General features: G+C 38.3%; 1 protein-coding gene across 1 annotated transcript in view; it reads right to left on the bottom strand.

The window, feature by feature from the left end:
* The window catches only part of fntb (farnesyltransferase, CAAX box, beta), a 55890-nt gene that overhangs the window by 22102 nt on the left and 11169 nt on the right, over positions 1-22619 (bottom strand). Inside the window, exons 2-3 of the mRNA XM_028821278.2 lie at positions 9670-9734; positions 7626-7698 (exon numbers count right to left, since the gene is read on the bottom strand). Of these exons, the coding sequence (XP_028677111.1) occupies positions 7626-7698; positions 9670-9734 (138 nt within the window). The remainder of the gene's footprint in view (positions 1-7625; positions 7699-9669; positions 9735-22619) is intronic.

Genomic DNA, 22619 nt, shown 5'->3' on the forward strand with positions numbered 1-22619 from the left:
TTCCAATAAAGGCAGAAAACATGCAACATAAGTTAGAAAACGCTTTTTCTCCAGAATGAATTATGTCATTTTATTTATTTTTTTTCTTTTTGTTAATGGCTGTTTTGAGGATTCTGGGGAGGGAGAGACAGAGAACTAATGATACACTGTATAACAGGTGCACATAAACATTTTTGAGAGAATTCAACAGTAAATTTTTTACAAAATACATTGTAATTATTAGGATAAACAAAAAAAAAGTGAAAATTGCTTTACAAGCAGTACCCTGTATTGCCACTGAACATAGCAGGACATCCTTAATAACGGCACTTACACTGGAAGCAGAAATAACGAGTACCAACTCAATGGTAACCCGGCGCAGATTTGTGGGTTTCCAATGGAGTACAAGTAAAGTTTTCTCTCACTACCACAGCAGTAAACACTCTTCTTTCTCAAATATATATAGTAAACTGTTTCGGTAATACTGTAAAACAGAATGTGTCATTTTATATGTAACCGGGAATGGATAGGGGTATTAGGCGATTACCCTCTTTGTAAAAAAAATAAAAAATAAAAATACAAAAATAAAAAAAGGACCTAACCAAAAAAGACTGCATCTAACTACAGTAGAATCTCGCTTATCCGAAATAAACGGGCCAGCAGAACATCAGATAAGCAAAAATGTCGGATAATGGGAGGTGTTAAGAAAAAGCCTATTAAATGTCAAACTATGTTATCATTTTACACATTACGAACCTAATATGTAATGTTTTCAGTTCTCGAACGTCTCTGAACATGTACAAATCGGGTTATGACCAAAAAGTTCTCCAAACTTTTGCATCTGATCATGAGCACGCATTCAGTATACGAACAAGCCAGTTTCTCTTTCGGTTTGTGCACGCCGATGATTTCCGCACGTGTTCAGTCTCTCCCTGTGCATTCCCTGTGCAGCAAGACAGAGAGAGAGTGGGAGAGAGACAGACAGACACACACACATGCGCGCGCGCGTGCGTGCGTGCGAGAAAGAGACACATGCGCGCACACGCGGGAGCGGGAGAGACACAGGCGTGCACACGCGGGAGAGACACAGGCACACACACGCGGGAGCGTGAGAGCCATAGGCGCGTACACACACGAGCGAGAGAGACACAGGCACGTGCACACACGCGAGAGAGACACAGGCACGCTCGCACACACGCGAGCGAGAGAGACAAATGAACAGCCATGGTAGTGTATTATATAAGAAGATAAATGATTGGAATAGGAAAAAAAGTAAGAAACTGGCTAAGTGTGCAGATGGCTCCAAGATAGGTGGCCCAACTCATTACAGAGGAGACAGGCCTGGGCAGATTTGTGGCAGATGAAATTTAATATCATTAAATGTAAAGAACTGTACTGTATTACACGTAGGAAATAAAAATGTGAAGTTTGAGTACACAATTGGAGGTCTGAAATTTGAAAGTACACCTTATGAATGGACTCTAGGAGTAACAGTGGACTAGTTACTCTCGACTTCCAGACAGTATACTGAAGGCATTAAGTAGTAACTAGTTATTAACTTTAACTGCAACAAAGTGCCTCTATGTCCTGTTACTGTTTAAGGAGTGGATGTAGAGGTGGTGCACTCCTACAAATACTTGGAGGTCTATATCAATGACAGGTTGGAGTGGTCTTGTAATACAGAACTAGAGAAGAAAGAACAGAGCAGGCCATTTTTCACTAGTAGACTGTGTTCCTTTAATGTGGGAACTGACATCCTTCACATCTTTTATAACTCTGATGGCCAGTGCAATTTTCTATGCTGTGGCACGCTGATTTGGAAACATCACTTCATGAAAGGCCTAATTAATCAATAAGATAATTAAAAGGACAAGCTCAGTTAAAGGATACAATCTGGACTCCCTGGAGGGAGAAGCAAAGGAGATATAAATGTAATTAATTATTATAATTAAAACTGTGTGCCACTATAAACAATGCTGTACATCCGCTCTCTGATACACTAGAACTGAGGACTTCTAGCCAATGAATTATTCATCAGATGTGTGTCAAGAAACACTATGGGGGGGCTCATTTATACTAACAGCAACACACATGTATAGCATCTCACTGTGGCTGTAACTGCTGAGTAAGAAGTTTGTGTGTATTCATACGATAGATTGTGTGTGTCTGTGTGTATATGTATTTATTTATTTCTCTCTCTCTCTTTACATATTTATTTATTTAAAGAAATTCTGTAAAAAGCCAAATTTGACCCTGGGACAAATAAACTTTTCTTTGTCTATGGGGTGGAAATTGCAGACAGTCAGATTTAACTTGACAATATTCATGTCCAAACTGGATGAATGCTTTAGTTATTAAAGCAGTTTTATATGTCATCCTATCCTTATGAAGTGACCAAAAGTAATTGGACAATTGACTGATGAGCTATTTTATGGTCAAATGTAAGCAGTCTCTTCATCATTTAATTAACAATTAAGCTGGTAAAAGATCTGGAGTTTATTCCAAGTGTAGAATGTGCACTTGGAAGCTGTTGCTGTGAACTTTTAATATAACTATACAGGCAAAGCAGCCCATCATTCCAGTGGGAAAACAATGCAAAACCATTAGAGAGATTGCTAATTTGGTCAATTCCAGTGTTTCTGCAATCTGGTACAATCATAAAAAGAAGGAATGCACTGATGAGCTCAGCAAGACTGGGCAACCATTGACAGCAGCTGTGCTGAATGTTTTTCCTTAGTGAAGAAAAAACAATTCACAAGATCTAGAAAAGTCAAAAACACTCCCCAGAAGGTAGGCATATTATCAAAATCTACAATCAAAAGAAGACATCATGAAAGTAAATACAGAGGGTTTGCCACAAAGTGCAAATCCCTGGTATGCCTCAAGAACTGGAAGACCAGATTAGACTTTTCCAGAAAACATCTAAAAGAGCCTGCCCGATAGATAGATAGATAGATAGATAGATAGATAGATAGATAGATAGATAGATAGATAGATAGATAGATAGATATGAAAGACACTATATGATAGATAGATAGATAGATAGATAGATAGATAGATAGATAGATAGATAGATAGATAGATAGATAGATAGATAGATAGATAGATAGATAGATAGATAGATTTTTATTTTTAAAAACAAACTTTATTGAACACAGAAAATAAATCATAACAGTAAACCAAACTCAATCTTAAGTCATACAGAAAACATATACACGCATTCCTATTTATGAATATTCAGTTTCAAAACATTACATACTCAAATTGTTCTTTAGAATAAAATCTATATATATATTTATCTAATCCCTCCCATTGTTTCCACCCTCCAATCCCACTTATCCTTCATATTCTTTATTATCCCAAAGTTATAAATAAGTAAAAAACAAAACACCAAAATCAGAGCACAAATTGTAAATAATAATCTTCATCACATTTACAAAGTACATTATTTACGCACCACAATTCCTTAAACTGTGCTAAATTATTTGTAGACTTATAAAAATTAAAATCCACTAATATTCTACTTTCGCACACTTTTCTAAAAAAAACAACAACGTCTTCAGTCCCACTCCCAGTAATTTTGTTTTTACGTGTCTTCCATATTGACAGTTTTGCCTGCCCGATAATAAAATTAATTAAGTTCATATTCTCTCTTGTTTGTCGTGTAATTCTCACCCCAAACACAAACACCATGCCATTATACGGGACCCCCAGCCGTTCTACTATTCTTTCAATTACACTAAAGAGGGTCTTGAGTCTCTCACAGTACATAAAAGCATGAAACACAGTTTCCCTCAGACCACAAAAAGGACAGCAATCAGAAACCCCCGGACATATAATCGATAAGAAGGAGTTCACCACTAATATCCCATGCACCAACCTCCACTGCAGGTCTCCCACCCTACTGGCCAATGGTGGCTTGTACAACGACCTCCAGGCGGGATTCAGTCCTTGAGGGGCTCCGAGTTTGTCTCTCCAAGGTGTGTCGTGTCTTCGTGTCCTTAGCTGTTCCAGGTTGTTCACCTTCACGCACATCCTATAGAGCTGCTTCCCTGGCACCGTAGGCAGAGATAACGCCTCAAGAGACCGTAATGCTAAAACATCGGTCACACCGTCCCTCAGTTCAACAGCTGGAGATACAGTAAGCGTTGGAAAAGGCGTTTCATCATTTGGTTTCAATCGTGAGGTGAACATTCTGTGCAGGAGTGTCATGGATTCCCTGTCCAGTGATGATTGTATCCGACACAGAATCTTCTCCATGAGGCGCACTGCGTGCACTCCTGTCTCCTCTGCTACCACCTGTGCACTTTTCCAAGTGTAATTTTCCCAGTCAATTATGTCCTTTATTGTGGTTATTCTATGTATTATGAAATGATGAATAAAGTTTTCAGAAAGTCCTGTAGCAGTGCCAACAGCAGGATTGTAGAGCAGCGGTTCATTAAGGACCCAAAAAGAGGAAAAGTCATCACAGTCCTTTTTTATCGACAGCAGTTGCCACGCTGCTAGAAGGCTTTTATAAAACTCTGGCACATGTAAAGTCCCGATCTTATCAAAATGGCACAGCAGTAAACTTTTACCAAGTCCCATATGCCTGGCCTGTTTAAAGAAACTGTTTAAAGAAACTAGCTAGCGCTGCGGCACCGTGTCCTCACATGTTTAATTATTAACAATACAGATTATTTAAATGAAGTTAAAGTTTTATCTGTATACTATAAGCAACATATTTTGCTGCATTTCATCTTAAAAATGATATTGTCATCATACGCGCTTTATAAAGTAGCGCAGGTTGTGCAATATTATAACTGTAGTGTAAGTTTACAGTGAGGTAATCGTACTTATAAGTACAAACAGTTCTACAAGGAGCACTTGATGGACTGATTGAGTGCGTTTATAGTTCTTGGGATGAAACTGTTTCTGAAACGCGAGGTCCGTACATGAAAGGCTTTGACATTTTTTGCCGTGGTTGAGGTAGTGTGTACTTGAAACTGTATACCGATAATTCTCTTTCCGATCAGCTGCTGCTGTGATTCCCCACTCAGATACAGTGATATAAATACTCCCAGTGGTGCAGTGAGAGTAATATGGAAAAAGATGATCCGCTGTAGCAACCCTTAATGGGAGCAGCTAAAAGAAGAAGATGCAGTGAGCGTAACAACGCTAAAGCAGTTATGGTATTTGGAATACTATGGCTATTCCCTGGACCATTATATTGTTAAGGTTAATTACAATCATATGCATTACACTAATAAACAATATGCAGTTAATTTCAGTGTATTTATAAAGCCGCGTCAGGAACGTGGGTCTAAGAAAGAAAGGGTGACCACACAGGAACAGTAGCACTGCTTTGACGCTGGGTGCCGCCAGTCTGCAAAACCGAGCGGAGAAATTGCGTACGCCAAGGTATGAGGTACCGTGGAAATGTGCGTGGCTTTATGCCAAGTTTAGGTTTTATACATCGCGATTTGAGCGTTGAAACGTTCATACGCAACATTTCTGTGCGTACGCACCGTTTATACATGAGGCCCCAGGACTCTAACGACTTGGACCTTCGTCCTTTTGCATAGAGATCGGGAGCGCCACACACACCTTTCCAGCAACCTCATGACTCCCTATGCTCTCCCAATCCGTCTACTGACTTCATAGGAAGAGTCACCATAGACATGAATGTCACTGCCAAGGTAAGTAAACCTCTCAACAAGGTCGACACTCTCCCTGCAAACAGACACACTGCTGATGGCTGTGCCCAAGAGGTCATTAAAGGCCTGGATCTTGGAAGAGCAAAGAACATAACAAAAATGAACAAAGCCCAACATGAAGTCCTGACAAAACATTTCAGAACAGCATACAACATTGCCAGAAGTAAAATACCATTTGAAGAATTTAACACCCTTTGCAGATTCCAAACAGCAAATGGCATAGATTTTCCACTTCTACTGGTTCTACTTATCACAATGATCATGCATGCAGAGAATTTACTGGAGCAACAGCAAAAATGTCCAGAGATCAATTTGAAAAGGAAATACAAGAACGCAAATTCTTATCAGTTCTTAGAACAGGTGACAGTTCATGTCAGGTATGTGAAAAATAATGGTGACATATCCGTTTACACGATTAAATGTTATCCAGAGTAGACTGCAAATGCTTCAGGCATTTTAGAAGCTATTGATAAGGCAGTGGACACTGATTTTCAGTATGACAACTTAAACATGTAGAGAGCACCACATTACGCTTACTCAGCCTGAGAACAAAACCAGGAGAATACCAGAAAGACTTGGAAACAAAGTTCACAGTGAAAGATGATGGTAGCATCTGCTACTGTGGAACTCAGCCAACTACCTGCTAGGAGAAGTTGGGGCACAGACAAAGGCACCCTTGGTGCAGAGTTTCAGAAAATTATTGACCATTAAGTAAATGGACAGCAGATTTAAAAAATCTTGTCTGAAAAGTCCTTTCTCGTTTCCAAGTTTATGACCCTTCCACTCTTCTCCGCTCAGAAGCAGAACTGGGGTTGAACAGGTGGATTATTTTGTCACACATTGTGAAACACTAAATGACCTCATGCATATCTCTATAAATAGGTAATCGTTTGAAACTTTTTTGCCCTGACAAGGCAATTAGTTCCTGGATGCATTCTGGAAAAGGTTCAAGACACCTGGAACATAACACCCCAGCAAGATCAAAGAGCAGAAAAGTGGACATTAGTGTACAGAAGTCAAGGGAAGAAGTTGATGAAGCTGTGCCCTCAATGTTGAGTGGCACTCTCTCATCTGCGATTTCAGTTGAGATCTCAGATTCAGAAACTGACACAGACTAATTCATGTTCAAATTCATCATATTGTTCATACAAGTTTCAATTCAGTTAGAACAACCAAATGCATATTTATGTTGACTAATGTTGACGATTGTTAAATAATTTATGTATCACTGTTGTTATTTATGTTTGGAAAATAAATGTTTTTGATTGATTTTTTCACTATATTTAACTTTCCACATTAAGAAATTGTTTTTTTATACTTGGGCTAATTAAAATCTTTTAGGGCTACCAAAATCTGAAGAGAAAAATTTGTGAGCCCTATCTAGTCTAACATCTCTAGAGCTACATTGAATCTTCATCTTTAAATACTCTTCTATGGAGTAATACGATTACCAAATGGAACAAACTACACCTTGACACCTTTTTAGTTTGATCATTGTACTAAACTACTACTGTTATATCTTGCTTAAATGAAAAACATCAGAATCCACCTAATATATTACAACGATACTGCTATACCCCAGACTATCTAGAAGTAGATCACAAAAAAATGAAATCACTCAGCGAGAAATGATTCAAAACTTTCTGAACATATACCAACCAATGTAAATTAATAATTTTTAAATAAGGTGTTGATCACACACAAAAATTTAATACCAAAATAATTAAACTTTGACTTCCTGACTTATTACTATACTTTTTCCTTTTTAAAGCAGTAGGGCACTTAATTGGGGCCAGTGTATAATGAAAAAATGTGTGAAATATTATTAAAAATGACATATAAATTTATTGTAGCACATTGTAATGATTTTCAGATTCTTAAAGGATGTTTAGAAAATTAAGGAAATTAAAAATAAAATTTTTCTTTTTTTAGCATTAGTACAATGCTTACCTCATATGCATCTGTAAGATGTCGTAAACCTTTTTTTAAATATATATAATGCTGCTCCCTCTGTAAAGTTGGTCTAAGGGGAAATTAAATAGATTTCATTAAAGACCACATTAAGGCTTACAATCAGGTTTACAAACTCAAAATAATTTGTGGGAAAACAAGGACAGACTCAGTCATATTTTCTGATGGTGAATTTTTTAATACCTACTTTAGGAAATGCACACTGCTGGCAAATAACAACAAAAGGAAGGGGAAAAAAACAACAACAGCAGCAGCAGATTACTATTAAATGTAATTCCTAAAAGCACAATCTGCAGTACCTAATCATGGCTCGCTCACAGCTTTTATGACTATTATAGAAATTATTATAAAAACGAATTGGGAAAGCAAACTACATAAAGACAAAGATCTTAGTTGCAGTAACCAAGAAAACTATGGCAAGTTTATGCACAAGTCCTTTTTTTTCATCATCAGATGCATCTGTTACTCTGTTGTAATAATGAAGGTCTAGAATTCCCACTCCTGCAACTTAAATACTGCATATAACCAATGAACAACAGCAAGTATTTAGCATTTCAATGAAAATTAAATCTATCCAATTTAACAGCTGTGATGATGTTTTTCTTCATGTAGGGAATTAATGTTACTTGGACTGTTATACCTATACTTAGTTTGAATGTTCCATATTTTATAATTTATAATTTATTTAAATAAGTTAAACATTCTAAAATGTGGGTTTACAACTCTTTGCACCCCCATATAAAAGATACATGACCCTAGATATTAAAATGTTCACATAATATTTCAAGATAAATTTATTGAGCTTTCATACTGGGCTTCTAAATGCCAATAAAAAAGTCCATGCTAATTAATCATAAGGGGGATTTTGCTCTTAAAATAAATTGCATCTTGACACAAACTCTGGCTAGATGCATCTTTACTCACTTCCTAGATATCAATATTAGAAATTTAGAATGACTATGATGAGCTGAGAACAATAATGATGAGAAGAGGCCAAGCAGCACCTCATAGGTCATCATTCTCCCATTACCAGCTGCTATTCTGTTAAACTGGCAACCTTTATCTAGCCATCAAATCAAATTAGTACGGTTTATTGTTCTCTACTTGTGTTTGTTACCTCCACTTTCCTTATAATCTATCAAGTATATTAATGTTTTGCAAGTCTTTTTGGAGAAAAGCATTTGTTGCATAATGATGATCATTACACTGGTACATTTACAACATTCATTTGGTAAACTCCAGGATTGTCCATTTATAATAAAGAGACTGGCGGTGACATTGTGTGTTATAGATTTTGACAGTGCCTACAGAAGCAACTGGTTGTGCCATGTTAAAACATTCATAAGCAATTTCACCCGTTTTTTTTTTCTCTAAGCAAATCCCTTGCATTCCTACTGCACGATGGGCTAAATGATACACATAGTGTAAAGTGCACTTGTTTAGTTTTTTTCTTTATATCAGTTAAAACATGAAACTCTTCTTCACATTTATTATGGGTCAGTCTTTGACCACCTCTGCCCAAAAGGAAGCTCCATTGAGAAGTCTATAGAAGTAAATGGAAACATTTGTGCTTCCTTCAGAATACAAAAGGTTGTCCACTGAACTGATGACAACAGAAGTTAACCACAGACAGACAATCTATGAACTATCTGTGCGGAGATAAGACATCTTGTGAGAAACACCAAAGAAGCGGAGTTTTTTTTGCCATTATAAATTAGAATTTCCCCATGGGATTAATAAAGTTTATTTAATCTAATCTGATAAAGCACCAGTATGTATGTTAACACTACATTATTTCGACTTTGCCCGTTTGTCTATTTTTAATTTTGAAACATCAAACAAACCTTTGCAAATAACATGAAATGTGATAATATACAAACTGGATTTATTTTAAAGCAAGGGCTTTAGTAACATTTTTATTTACTTTGGTAGTTATGATCCTAGCAGTATTTTTGTGCAAATAAAGAATGTTTCTAGTTGATACATTAAAAGTAAAATTAAGAATTATACAAAAATTACTTACTGGATTAATCTGTGATTTTTCTTGTAGGCACTGAATATGTCTTCCGCACTTTCTTCAACTTTTTTCTATTCAAAAAATTAAAAAAACAGTAATTCTGTGTTAGAGCAATTACATATTAAAACATATTGTTTATACATAGTAACTTAGCTCAAAAATACAGTATAGTGCAATTGAGAAAGTCTCTCTGCCGCTGTAGTGGCACAGAAAGGTACTGAACTAGTTTTACATGTGTTTCTTTTACATAAAACAATGCTCTGTATGCTTAATCAAAATTTTTAAGAAGGCAACACAGAAGTTCCTAAACCATGCAGAGTCCCCAAAACCTCATTTGGTGATTTATAAGTGGTAGCTGAGAATGACTTTCACTTTAAAATCAATGAATATCAGGCTATTTAGTCTCAACTTTCTGAGCCATCCAATATATTGTGATAGTCTGTTGGGTCACTTTTATTACTGAATTTAAATTATATGAGCGCCTTGAGCATGGGAAAGGCACTATATAAACAAAATGTATTATTATTATTATTAATGGTAGGCACCACCGTGAGTGGCAGCCTTTCCAGCAGCTCCGTGTACGACTTTATATTTCTACCTTTTTCTTACAACTTGGACATGGATTTTTACACGCCGAGACTCATCTATTCAGGTAGTCAACTTCAAGCGCTGAAAACAAAGGCCCGTGCCGCCGTGGTTCCCTATTTACCTGACGAGGTAAGAAGGCGGTATTGTGGCAGCAGAGCCAGCGCTAAGCTAAAGGCTAACCGGCTAGTGAGAAAGTGAAGATACAAGCCTTCGGTGCCTTCTGTGATCCTGAGAAATGTGAACTCACTACTAAATGGAATGCCCTACCAGAGAGCCTGAGAACACAGCAGATTGTGGGCGGTTTTAAACAAACAGCTAAAGACTTTTCTATTTAGGAAAGCATATTAATAAGAATTCTATAATCATTGTTGTTTTATCTGTGTTTTTATCTTGCCTTGCCTTTGTTTAATCTTTTTATGTTGCACTTTGAGATTTACTGCTAATGTAAAGTGCCCCTATAAATAAAATGCATTATTATTATTATTATTATTAATAAATAAGATTAATGAACTGGCTGCGCTGGTGAAAAATGTCAGGGCCTACACAAAATGCAGTTTGTTGTATTTTTGTGAAACGTGGCTAACGACTAGCATCCCACATGCTAACGTGGAGCTACCCTGGTTTAGCACAGTTAGAGCGGACAGACACGCAAATACCTGCGGGAAGCGGAAAGGAGGAGGACTTGCTCTCTATGTGAATACAAGGTGGTGCAACCCTGGACATGTAAAAGTCAACTTGCCGCAGGGACATCAAACTGTTGGCCATAAGTCTGCGCCCCTATTACTTGCCCAGGGAGTTTGGACAAGTCATTGTTTTTATTGTTTACATCCCTCCTCGTGAGGACATGGAGATAGCGGGTGATATCATCCACTCTGCTGTTGCTAAACACAGCACCCGAGGCACTTGTGCTAATCTCTGGCGATTTTAACTATGTGACGCTGGACAAAACATTACCTGCCTTCTCCCAGTATGTGGATTGTAACACCCGGGAAAATAGGACCATTGACCTATTGTATGCAAATGTTAAAGACACATGCAGCGCCACCCCGCTGCCTGCACTTAGGAAAGCAGATCATAACCTGGTTCTGCTTCAGCCTCACTACAAACCAAGAGTGAGGGAGCTACCTACAACCACACGCTCATTCAGGATGTGGTCCCCTGAGGCAGAGCAGGCTCTGAGAGACTGCTTTGGAACTACGGACTGGGATATCCTGCAGGGATCATATAGTGAGAACATTGAGGAGGTTGTTGACTGCACTACTGACTACATCAACTTCTGTATGGACATTGTAGTTCCAGTAAGAACGGTAGGTAGGTAGGTAGGTAGGTAGCTAGCTAGATACTTTATTAATCCCAAGGGGAAATTCACAGTACGCTGCTATGCTAGCAACAAGCCATGGATTACAAGTGACATCGAGGACCTTTTGAACCAGAAAAAAGGGCTTTTAAAGGCGATCAGCATGAGCTCAAGCGCGTGCAGAAGGAACTCCCAAGTCCAGCTCAGGGCAGTGAAGGAGCAGTACAGGAGAATGCTGGAGCAGAAGATGCAGAATAACAGCATGAAGGAAGTGTGGGATGGGATGAAGATCATCACTGGCTGCAGCTCGAAGCGGGGTGCCACCATTGAGAGAGACGTGGAGAGAGCGAATTTGATGAACAACTTCTTTAACAGGTTTGACCACCCTAACCCACTCTCACCTCAGAGTACTGCATCCTTCACCCATCCTTCTGCGGATACCAGCATAGGAGAGTTTCCCCCCACCCACAATTACAGCAGCCCAGGTAAGCAGAGAGCTGAGGAGACTTCGGGCCAGCAAAGCAGTGGGTCCAGATGGAGTATCACCATGACTGCTGAAGGCCTGTGTGTTGGAGCTGGGGACTCCTCTACAGCGCATCTTCAACCTGAAACAGAGGAGAGTCCCGAGGCTTTGGAAAACATCTTGCATCACTCCAGTCCCAAAGATATCACATCCTGGTGAGCTGAATGACTTCCAGCCTGTCGCTCTGACGTCACATGTGATGAAGACCATGGGTTGGCTGCTGCTTCACCACCTGAGGCCACAGGTCCGCCACACCCTCGACCCTCTGCAGTTCGCATACCAGGAGAAGGTGGGAGCAGAGGATGCCATCATCTATATGCTACACTTATCCTTCTCCCACTTGGACAGAGGCAGTGGTGCTGTAAGAATTATGTTTCTGGACTTCTCTAGTGCCTTCAACACCATCCAACCTCGGCTCCTTAGAGACAAGCTAACAGAGATGGGAGTAGATTCCTACCTGGTGGCATGGATCGTGGACTATCTTTGAGACAGACCTCAGTATGTGCGTCTCGGGAACTGCAGGTCTGACATTGTGGTCAGCAGCACAGGAGCGCCGCAGGGGACTGTGCTTTCTCCGGTCCTGTTCAGCCTATATACATCAGACTTGCAATGCAACTCGGAGTCCTGCCACATGCAAAAGTTCACTGATGACACTGTTATTGTGGGCTGCATCAGGAGTGGGCAGGAGGGGGAGTATAGGAACCTAATCAAGGACTTTGTTAAATGGTGCGACTCAAACCACCTACACCTGAACACCAGCAAAACCAAGGAGCTGGTGGTGGATTTTAGGAGGACCAGGCCCCTCATGAATCCCGTGATCATCAGAGGTGACTGTGTGTAGAGGGTACAGACCTATAAATACCTGGGAGTGCAGCTGGATGATAAATTGGACTTGACTGCCAATACTGATGCTCTGCGCAAGAGAGGACACAGCCGACTATACTTCCTTAGAAGGTTGGCATCCTTCAACATCTGCAATAAGATACTGCAGATGTTCTATCAGACAGTTGTGGCGAGCACCATCTTCTACGCGGTGGTGTGCTGGGGAGGCAGCATAAAGAAGAGGGACACCTCACACCTGGACAGACTGGTGAGGAAGGCAGGCTCTATTGTAGGCACGGAGCTGGACAGTTTGACATCTGTGGCAGAGCGACGGGTGCTGAGCAGGCTCCTGTCAATCATGGAGAATCCACTGCATCCACTGAACAGTATCATCTCCAGACAGTCTGTCACTGTCCTGCTCCACTGACAGACTGAGGAGATCGTTCCTCCCCCACACTATGCGACTCTTGAATTCCACCCGGGGGGGGTAAACGTTAACACTATACAAGATTATTGTCTATTATACCTACCTTGCATTTTTTTTTTTTTAACTTGCACTTCGTTTTTTTTGCTCTTTAATTAATATTGATTTTATCAGTATGCTGCTGCTGGAGTATGTGAATTTCCCCTTGGGGATTAATAAAGTACCTATCTATCTATTATGGTTACAAATAGAATCCAGCATCTCCTCCATTATTAACAGTAACTCTTCACCTTTTATTATGAAACATGGAGTCAGGTCCACAGTTTTTTGTTTTATTTTTTTCCTCCCAAAAAAACATCATAACACTGTCAAATGTGTGGTATCATTCCATGATGAAAACATTCCTGGCATTTCTATTCAACTGACTGCACATCTATTACATTTCTTAAAACAAATTCAACTGAAATGTTACTTCCCCTATTGTTACATAAAAAAAAAAAAAAAAAAATTCAATACCCACACCCTTAACCCTCCAGTAGATGGTACTGTCAGAACGGTGCCTTTCACACATAAAAACCCAGTATCTTACTGGGTTTATTATCCCAAGAATTTAATGGGATTTACTGTTTCACACTTACCAGGCTGACCTGTTAACATCCCAGGGTGATAAGAGTTCACACATGACAGTCCCTGGGAAGGAGATCCTGAAAACTGCCTAAACGGTCAGCGACCATCGATGCCACTTTGATTTTGTTTTGGCCTAAAAGAAAAATGGTGGGTGAGTAGCAGTGGTCAAGTGCCACGTTGGTTTTATTACTACTGTCTGCCAGACAAAACACATTCTTTGCACAATTTATTCGAGTGACAGTTTTTTTTTTAACCTGGGCCCCTCCCCCAATCTTGTTTTGTTCTGTTATTTTTGATTTTTTGCAAATGCACATAGTTTTGAAAGAGCTCAAAGCAGACCACCTTTAAATTTAGTGGGTGTTCGAAATCTTTCCATTTAGTTGAAAATTTATATATAGTGCTGCTCCAAAGTTTGTGAACACAAACAGTAGTTTTATGAGTGTGACATATTTTATTAAAAAATGTTTGTTTAATCTAAATTTATCCTTGCTTGGTGAAATAAATGTTAACATTTCTGAACTCCTCCATTGATTTGAGTCCTGAGTCCTGTGTCCCACACTCAGACTAAGTGTATCGCTGTGAACTAGAGTTTTTTTACTCCATTCAAACTTAATACAATCGGACCAATGCCTGGCTTTATTTGGACTCCTAGTTTTTTTTGGTTCAAGTGACAAAATCCTTTAAAGTCATATTTCAGCTGCCACGTTATCCAATAACACATTTTTTTTTTACTATTGCCATATTGTGAAAAACGCCCATCTAAACTCTTAACAAATGTCCTCTTGTATCACGGGTTGCATATTGTGCTCATGCAGCAAACACTAGCAATCAAAACACTGAACTCCAATCATTACAACCTGAACTCACTTCACACTCCTTTATCCAGGTGTAAACACTAATCATCAAAACTGTTCACTCATCAATCGGAACTCGATCATTTAAATAAGAACAAAGGTATTCAATGAGTTTGAAACAATGGTTCCAAACAACCAGAGGGAGAGAGTTCATGAAAACAAATTCAAAGAAGAAAAGAAGGAAGGGGCTGGCAGATAGTATATATCAGATGAAATACAAGCCACATTGGTGCACAATGTATTGATCCTTAGGACAACAATGGCAGATGCTGGAAAGTGTTTCCAGCCTAATGAGAACTGCTACATAAAGTTATTGTCTGTCTGTATACCTGCATTGTTATTGGCATTGTTATCACTAATTTAATATTGTTCTTTATCAGTATCCTGATGCTGGAGTATGTGAATTTCCCCTTGTATCTATCTAGTGGCAGCCATCGTCTGCATTTTCACAGAAGAAAACAGATAAATTGCAGTACTTTTGAATCTACTGTATAGTGGTAATGTGAAAGTCAGGGTGTCTTTGTACTGCACAGTACTGTAAAGATCTGTATACTCTATGTACAAAAAGGAACCATTCTTTGTTTCTACAATATTATTGTCAAAAAACTGCTTTTGCAAAACTGACAGTCGACCCCTCTGTAGTAGGCAGGCAACAGTTGTTGACAGATGACAGAGAAACAGCCATTTTAAATATGGTCAGTGGCAACAATACAATACAGTTGTGTGAAATGCAAAAAAAAAATCATATAAGATCCAGATTTTTTCCAAATATTGATCATATAGGCTTGTCAAATGAATAAAGATAAAGCAATCGTAATATATACCATTTGAAAGAAATTCCATAAAAAGTCAAGACTCAGTGCTTTCAGTATATTAAGCTATGTCCCATACTGTAATGTACAGAAATTTCACTAATTTCAGGTCATATGTTCCCTGTCCTGTTTACATGATAGTGAACAAAATGTCTTTACAACACACTTTCAGTTGATAAATTTAAATTTTTCTCTGCAATGCCATGGAAGGTGTATGACTGAAACCCTTAACACGCAGAGAACTTCCTGTAAGTCATCGAAGAGGCATGTGGGGACATTTCACTTCAATCACTACAAGGATGGATCTGACACACAAACATATTTTCTTTGTTGTCTGGCAAGGGAAAAACATTCAGTGTAAAGTGGAGAAGGTTTTGTGGCTTGACCCTGTCTAAAGAAGAGATGGAGATGACATGGACTAGTTTACCAGTTTTGTATTTTTGGAATACTTAAATGTAATGTGTATTGCATGTAGTTTGCAGTAAAGCTTACGATACCATAACACACACCTGCATATTATTTGCTTTTACTACTGCGTGTACTGTATGGGTTTTTTCATTTCTGACTTAATAGTGCAAATAAAACATTTGCTGCACTTCTGCCATACCTGTAGTTTTCTGTCAATTACAAAATAGGTTTACATTCTCTGAAAATAGGCATTAATTCCTGAACAGGAAAGGTTTCTGTTGCAGTGTTAAAATATTTCTCACTAGTGTGTTGTGGTTATCACCAGTGTTTGTGTATTTGACTTTTTGTGAGAGCCATATGATGGCAAAGTTTGATTTTGATTGAAAAATAAATGTTTTAGGTGGTTAGTTTAAATTTTGACATCGACGTTTAAGGTTTACACATAAAAGTCTGTATTTTTTTAAGTTGTGTTGATAGCTTTGAGAAAAGGAAGAATTACTTCATGAGGAGTGTGTCAGCTGTTCAAAAAAAACTAATATAATCAAACAGTATTTTGTTGCTCAAAGTACTAATACAGAAGAAATTCCCAAGACAGTTTATTTTAATTTTTGATGATATCTAGGAAAGATATTTATGCTTTCCTCATATGAACTGATAGCTTTTTGATTAAAAGAACAGGGAAACCTAACACAGTCTCCTCATGAATCCACCGTCCTCAGTTCCAACCACACGCCCATCTGCTGATTGTGTGGAGTTTGCACAAACGTTCTTCTCAGTATCCTAGTTTTCGTATCACATCCTCAAAGACATGGAAAAGACTGAATGTTGCATCTATGTTTGCTCCATGCGAGTAGGTCTCTCAACGCACCTGGGTCCATCTTACGCCCAGTGTTGTTGGGTTAGGCTATGGCTCCCTCAGCGATTTGGAATTAGGATAAGCGGTTTTGGGAATGATGTGTCATTTACTTGTTTCATTGTTGATTGAGTAAGAAAATTACCACAAAAACACCTTTTTCTGACCAGGGCAATGCTCGCAAAAAAAGGAGTAAGAAATTTTCAAAATGTGTATCCCTTTTCTATATGAAATTAAATCTAATGCAACTCTGAATGCGATTTGAATGTCCCCAATATTAGAATGCTTGAAATTGAACAGACTGGAAATTTACATTCCCCAACTAACCATGTATGAATTTTTAATGTGACATTTAGCATGTCTCCATGTTCAAAATAAAGATGGGTTACAGTACTGATTATATACCTACTAGTAACAATCCATAAACATTTTATGAACGTATTTAACAATAAAATAAAAAATAAAAAAATCAGACTATTAAAGCTGTTTATAATGAATAACACTTTCAACCACTTCAAAAATCATTAAGGGGCTAACATTGCATTACAGCCTAATGCACCATCTATTGAAGTATAACTATGAAAGCCAAAAATAGATTTATTTCTTCAGAATTTGGTCAATCATTGGCAATTTGGTCAGGGTTTTCTTCTATGCAAAAGTTTGGCAGCCACATGCAAAATGCAACAGTCAAAAAGAGGCTTATAGCAGAAAGTGTGCTCTTCTCTGATGTTCCTTAATTATGTCTGTTTATGCAGAGGACCTGAAATTCTCCTCCTTATAAAGTATCTTTTTTTGAGCAACTTCTGACCTTTCTTAGAAACCCCTCCATGATTCTGTGTTAGTACTAATGTTTAGAACAGCATAAAGATGAAGACAGCAAGGGAACACAGTTTCACTTACTTTATAGGCTTTGTCAAGAACAGGGCAATAGTGAACACAACAAGGCATACCAGAACATTCATGGCAGGAAAGCAGGTCAAGTTCTCCTTCACCTAATTAATTGTATGGATTTCTTGTTTCTGAAGGCAGACATCAAGTCATGCCAGACAAATAAACGAGAGCACCCTACTCTCAGGACAGGCAGGAAGATGCTCCTGTATTGCCAACCAGGGACCATCTTACAAGCACCTACCTAGAGAAACTTGTAGAACGTAGTGTTGGATCACTACTAAAAGCCATATACAGACTTCAGTAATGGCACCAAAAGGTTTCTGAAGCAAATAAATGGATAACTCCGCCCCACCTCTCCCTAAGAGCAGGGGGTGCCCCTTGGAGTTCCAACTGCGCTAATAAATGACCAAATGGAAGTTGCTTGAAAACTTCCATTTACTTCCAGTTCCAAGATTAAAGAAATCCAGGTACCATACCATTTAAAAATTTTTTTTTTCCTCAGTACCTTTTCAGTACTGGTACACTACACATGACTAACGAACATAACTTCGTGGCTGCAACAATGGATTGGTTTATAACTAAATAAATAAAAAATATGTCTGAATGTATGTTTTTTTTTTTTTGTTTGTTTTAGCCATCTGCTATCTGCCCATTTTCCAAGCACTCACAATTGTAAAACTATTTTGCTTTTGCATTATTTCATTGCGAATCCCATTGTGACATCTGACAAAACATCAACATTACATAAATCCTAAACCTCATATCCAACCTCTGCCCAAGAAATTGGCGTAGCAATATACTGTGAACAATGAAACAACACCCCATCTGCAGTCATTACGGTCATATAAGCATCAAATGGGTTTCAGGTGTGAAAGGACATTGTACCATACCCTGGAAAGATCACGCAAACTACATATCTCACATGATTTGAACACGGCACTCTGGAGCTATGTGGTGGCTAAGCTAACCACTGTATTGCAATTGGTCAGCAGAATACTATGAAGCTAGCAAATTACTGAAACAACAATTCCCTACAAATGTTTTCTTTTTCACAGTAAAACTCTATACCTCTTTAAAACATGGTCACCATAGCCAAGTAGGCGAGAAGGAAAAAAAAAAACAAAAAAAAAAAAACGTGCAGTTTCTCTTGTACCTTTTTCAAATTTACCATCTTCATACAGAGACAACTATCCACCATGTATTTTGGAAGTGGATGAAGATCGCAAGGTGGCACATACTGAATTGTGGTAGGTCTTGTGATTCAAACGTTCCAAGCACAAAATCTGCAATACTCGATTCAAAAATTAAAAAAAAATAACACGTGGTGGGACTCCTTATCCTGCCGAGAATAAGATGGATATGCCAGCTTTCAATACACAGTCGATACGTGTTGTGAGGGATGGCCGGCAGCTCAACCCGGCCAGGACGCCCAAAGGAGGGAAGGATGGGGGAAGGCAGATATTTTGGGACACTGCCTCCCCCAAAACTCTAGATGGCATCTCCCGTGGAGTGTAGCGGTGCCTTGGAATCCCACAGGGAATCCTGGGACTTGGAGTTTGGCTTATCAGCCCTGCTGGGTGCCGTGGGTGCCGCCAGGGGGAGTTGTCAAAGGACATGGGGACTCATCCTTTCCCTATAGTCCAGAAGTACGAGATAGTCACAAGGACAGAAGCCCCGAAGTACTTCCGGACTGAAGAAAAGCCAGTTCTTCATTAGACTAATTAGAGCGCTAGCCAGTCACGTTGTCGGAAGGACAGAAGATCTTCCGGGTCAAGGACTTTATAAGGGACTGCTGAAGACCCAGCACGCAAGCCAAAGTCGGGAGGTAGTAGACAACACTTGCTGGGAGGTGTGGAAGAGATAGAAAGTGAGAAAATGATCTTTTTTATTGTATTTAATTGCCTGTTTATTGTGGCTGTGGTGCTCTGGGCAATGTTTTCAAGACGAAAAAGTATTAAAATACTTCTTGGTGCTTTTACTTTGTGTCCTGAGCGTCTGTCTGTTGGGGTTAAAGGGGCAACAGCGACCCCTAGCATTCACAGCATTTACACGCATTCAGTTTAAAAGCAGAATGGAAGCCATTGGTAATAAACACCTGAAACCAAATTAATAAATATTTTAATATATTAAAAAAATTCAAATATGGCAACTGGTCTACTCTGCTAACATATATTATAACTAACAAAATAAGGATTCACAAACTTTTAAGCAGCACCATCGATGACTGAGATTCACCTGAATGGTTAAGCCTTATGATAAATCGAGACTGGTCTTGGATATACAGTAGATGTCGTAACATTTTGAACAGTTAAAAAATATTTATTGAGAATTTGACAACATAGAGAAACAAAGGTAACTTAAATGCATTTTATGTTATTGTTCTCATACAAGTTTTTTTTTTTTTTTTTCTGAATGTCACCAATCACTTGGCACAATGCAGGAACACCACCTGCAAAGGCTGACAGTCCATCACAGAGCAAACATAACACACACTAGTGCCAATTTAGCACTGCAAATTCATCTCATCTACATGTCTGTAGACTGTGGGAGGATACCGGAGTACCAGCAGGAATCCCATGCGGACACAGGGAGAAGAACATGCAGACTCCATGTGGGGAGCATCTGGGACGTAAACACTGGTCTCCTTGCTAAAAAGGTATCTGTGCTACCACCGCGACTGCTGTGATAGGCTATAGTTCCTCCGTGTCAGTGTCCAAGACAGGCAGGTTTGGAAAATGGATGGATAATCTGATTAATATTTATCTGAAGAGGTGCTGGGTCCAATACCTGGGATAACCTGCATGTGTGAAAAGGAATGTCAACTAACAATGCATTTTTGCCAATATAGTGAAATATACAGAAAATGTGCATCCCAGTCAAACATATTCCACCACTGCAGAGAGACTTTTGAATTGCACTTTACAATAAGTAATCACCTTGGTTATTTACATCATTATTTTTGTTACTAAAATACTTAGAGACCTTTACTTAGAGAAGTAAAAGTCTTTAGGTAAGTCAATCATTTGATTTAAATAAGTTAACATCACTACAGGAGTACAAGCTGTTGTACAATATAAGACAAGAAAAGATGACAGCTCTTTTACTGAATAACATTTTTCCTCTTTTTAAGAAAAAAAAAAAAAGTACAGCAGATTTAGAAAAAGGTACAGTCAGCAAGTCAAAACATATATATATATATATATATATATATATATATAAAGGATTGTGAACACTAGAGTCTTATTGGAAGACAGAGATTAACAACTTCACCAATGCTGTTCACTCTGAAAAGCACATTATTCTAATTAAGTATTTTGCACTGTTCAATTACAACCTTTTAACATTGGATTAGGCAGCCTGAGGTCACAATAAGCAATCACAGAGTCTTCCTAATACAAAAATTAAAATAAATACAGTTAACAGTGAGGCATTCAAAACTGTCAAGCCTTGATTAAGAACTTAAATATTTATCAACTATATTTCAGACAGACAATGTGCTTCGCATGGAATTCTACACAACAAATAATACAAAATACAGGTTAGCAGACTCCAACTGAAATGTATTTCAGTAAAACCACAATATGTATGCCAGTTACAAAGAACATATCAAATGCTGCCAGCACTAAAATCAGCTCAGCACTATACCCACACCACCATTAAAATAGGATAATACTGGAAAAAGCTATGAACAAATTGAAAAGTGGAAACTGTGACTTCATTCTCACAAATCAACACTAACTTACCAAGCATTACATAAATACGATATGAGCAGGAAGAACAAGCTAGGAATGACTAGATCAAGATTGTTGCTTTGGTTGAAAAAAAACAGCTCAAAAGTGAAAGAATGTGGAACTAAACTACAGCACTTGTGTCGTCACTAGGCATAATTAAAATCAAATCATACCAGTCAGTATTATAAACACGCCACTAATTTTTATGCAGTGTAGCAGCTGTTTATAAGCTACGTAATGTAATATGAATGTAGATTATGAAGGTCAATGTCTTTAAAATTGAGATAAAAAAAATAAGTGTAAGTAAAGCAGAACACTCGTAGTCAATGAACCCTGAAGGGCTCTGAAGTAACTGTTGGCCTCTCAGCAACTTCCTTCTCAAACCTTCTTGATGGCATGCCGAGTTTTTGATGGACATTCTTTCCTAGCCAGCATCTGTTAAGTCTTTCTATTTTTTGATTATTTAGTTGGCAGGGTTAACATTCTTTAGAATATTTACATTCTTCATTTTCCTATGTTTCATTTTAGTCCCAACTCAATGATTCACGTGCCATCAATTGCTGCTCTGTTTCAACTTTATGCCTTTTTAAAATTTGAAAGTCCATCTAGGCAGCTTCATTAATATGCTGTCTCTTTAACCTCTGCCCAAAGGATACGGCAGCTGCATTTTTAACAGCCGCATTTAAGCAGTTCAGTGTAAAGACTTACTGTGAAATCTGATATTAGAAGTTGTTACTATTATCAAACAAGATCTTACTTCTTTGTCAAAATGATGTGATTTAGTAAATATTACTCTCCTCTCTTTGCAACCTTGTGATGTATTAGTAATCGTTATAAGATCACAAGTTTAACAATTACATTATTTGCTAAGTGTTAATTTCCTTTGAACCTTCCCTAAATGATATATATTTACCTATCATCCACACACTGTAGAGCTGTAAAAGACCACAGCACAGGGATGTTTGAAACTTGGACTTGTTAAAAGAGTCGTATTCAGTAAATAAAGTAAATTTGCAATTCAATAAGTAAAATCACGTTCTCTCCCCAATTGATTTACAAGACATGCAAGATAGCTTAATTAGTGACCCTATACCGGTTTGAAATGGGTGTGAAGGTGCCCTGCTAT

This window comes from Erpetoichthys calabaricus, chromosome 16 (assembly GCF_900747795.2).
Source record: "Erpetoichthys calabaricus chromosome 16, fErpCal1.3, whole genome shotgun sequence".
Taxonomy (NCBI): Eukaryota; Metazoa; Chordata; class Cladistia; order Polypteriformes; family Polypteridae; genus Erpetoichthys; species Erpetoichthys calabaricus.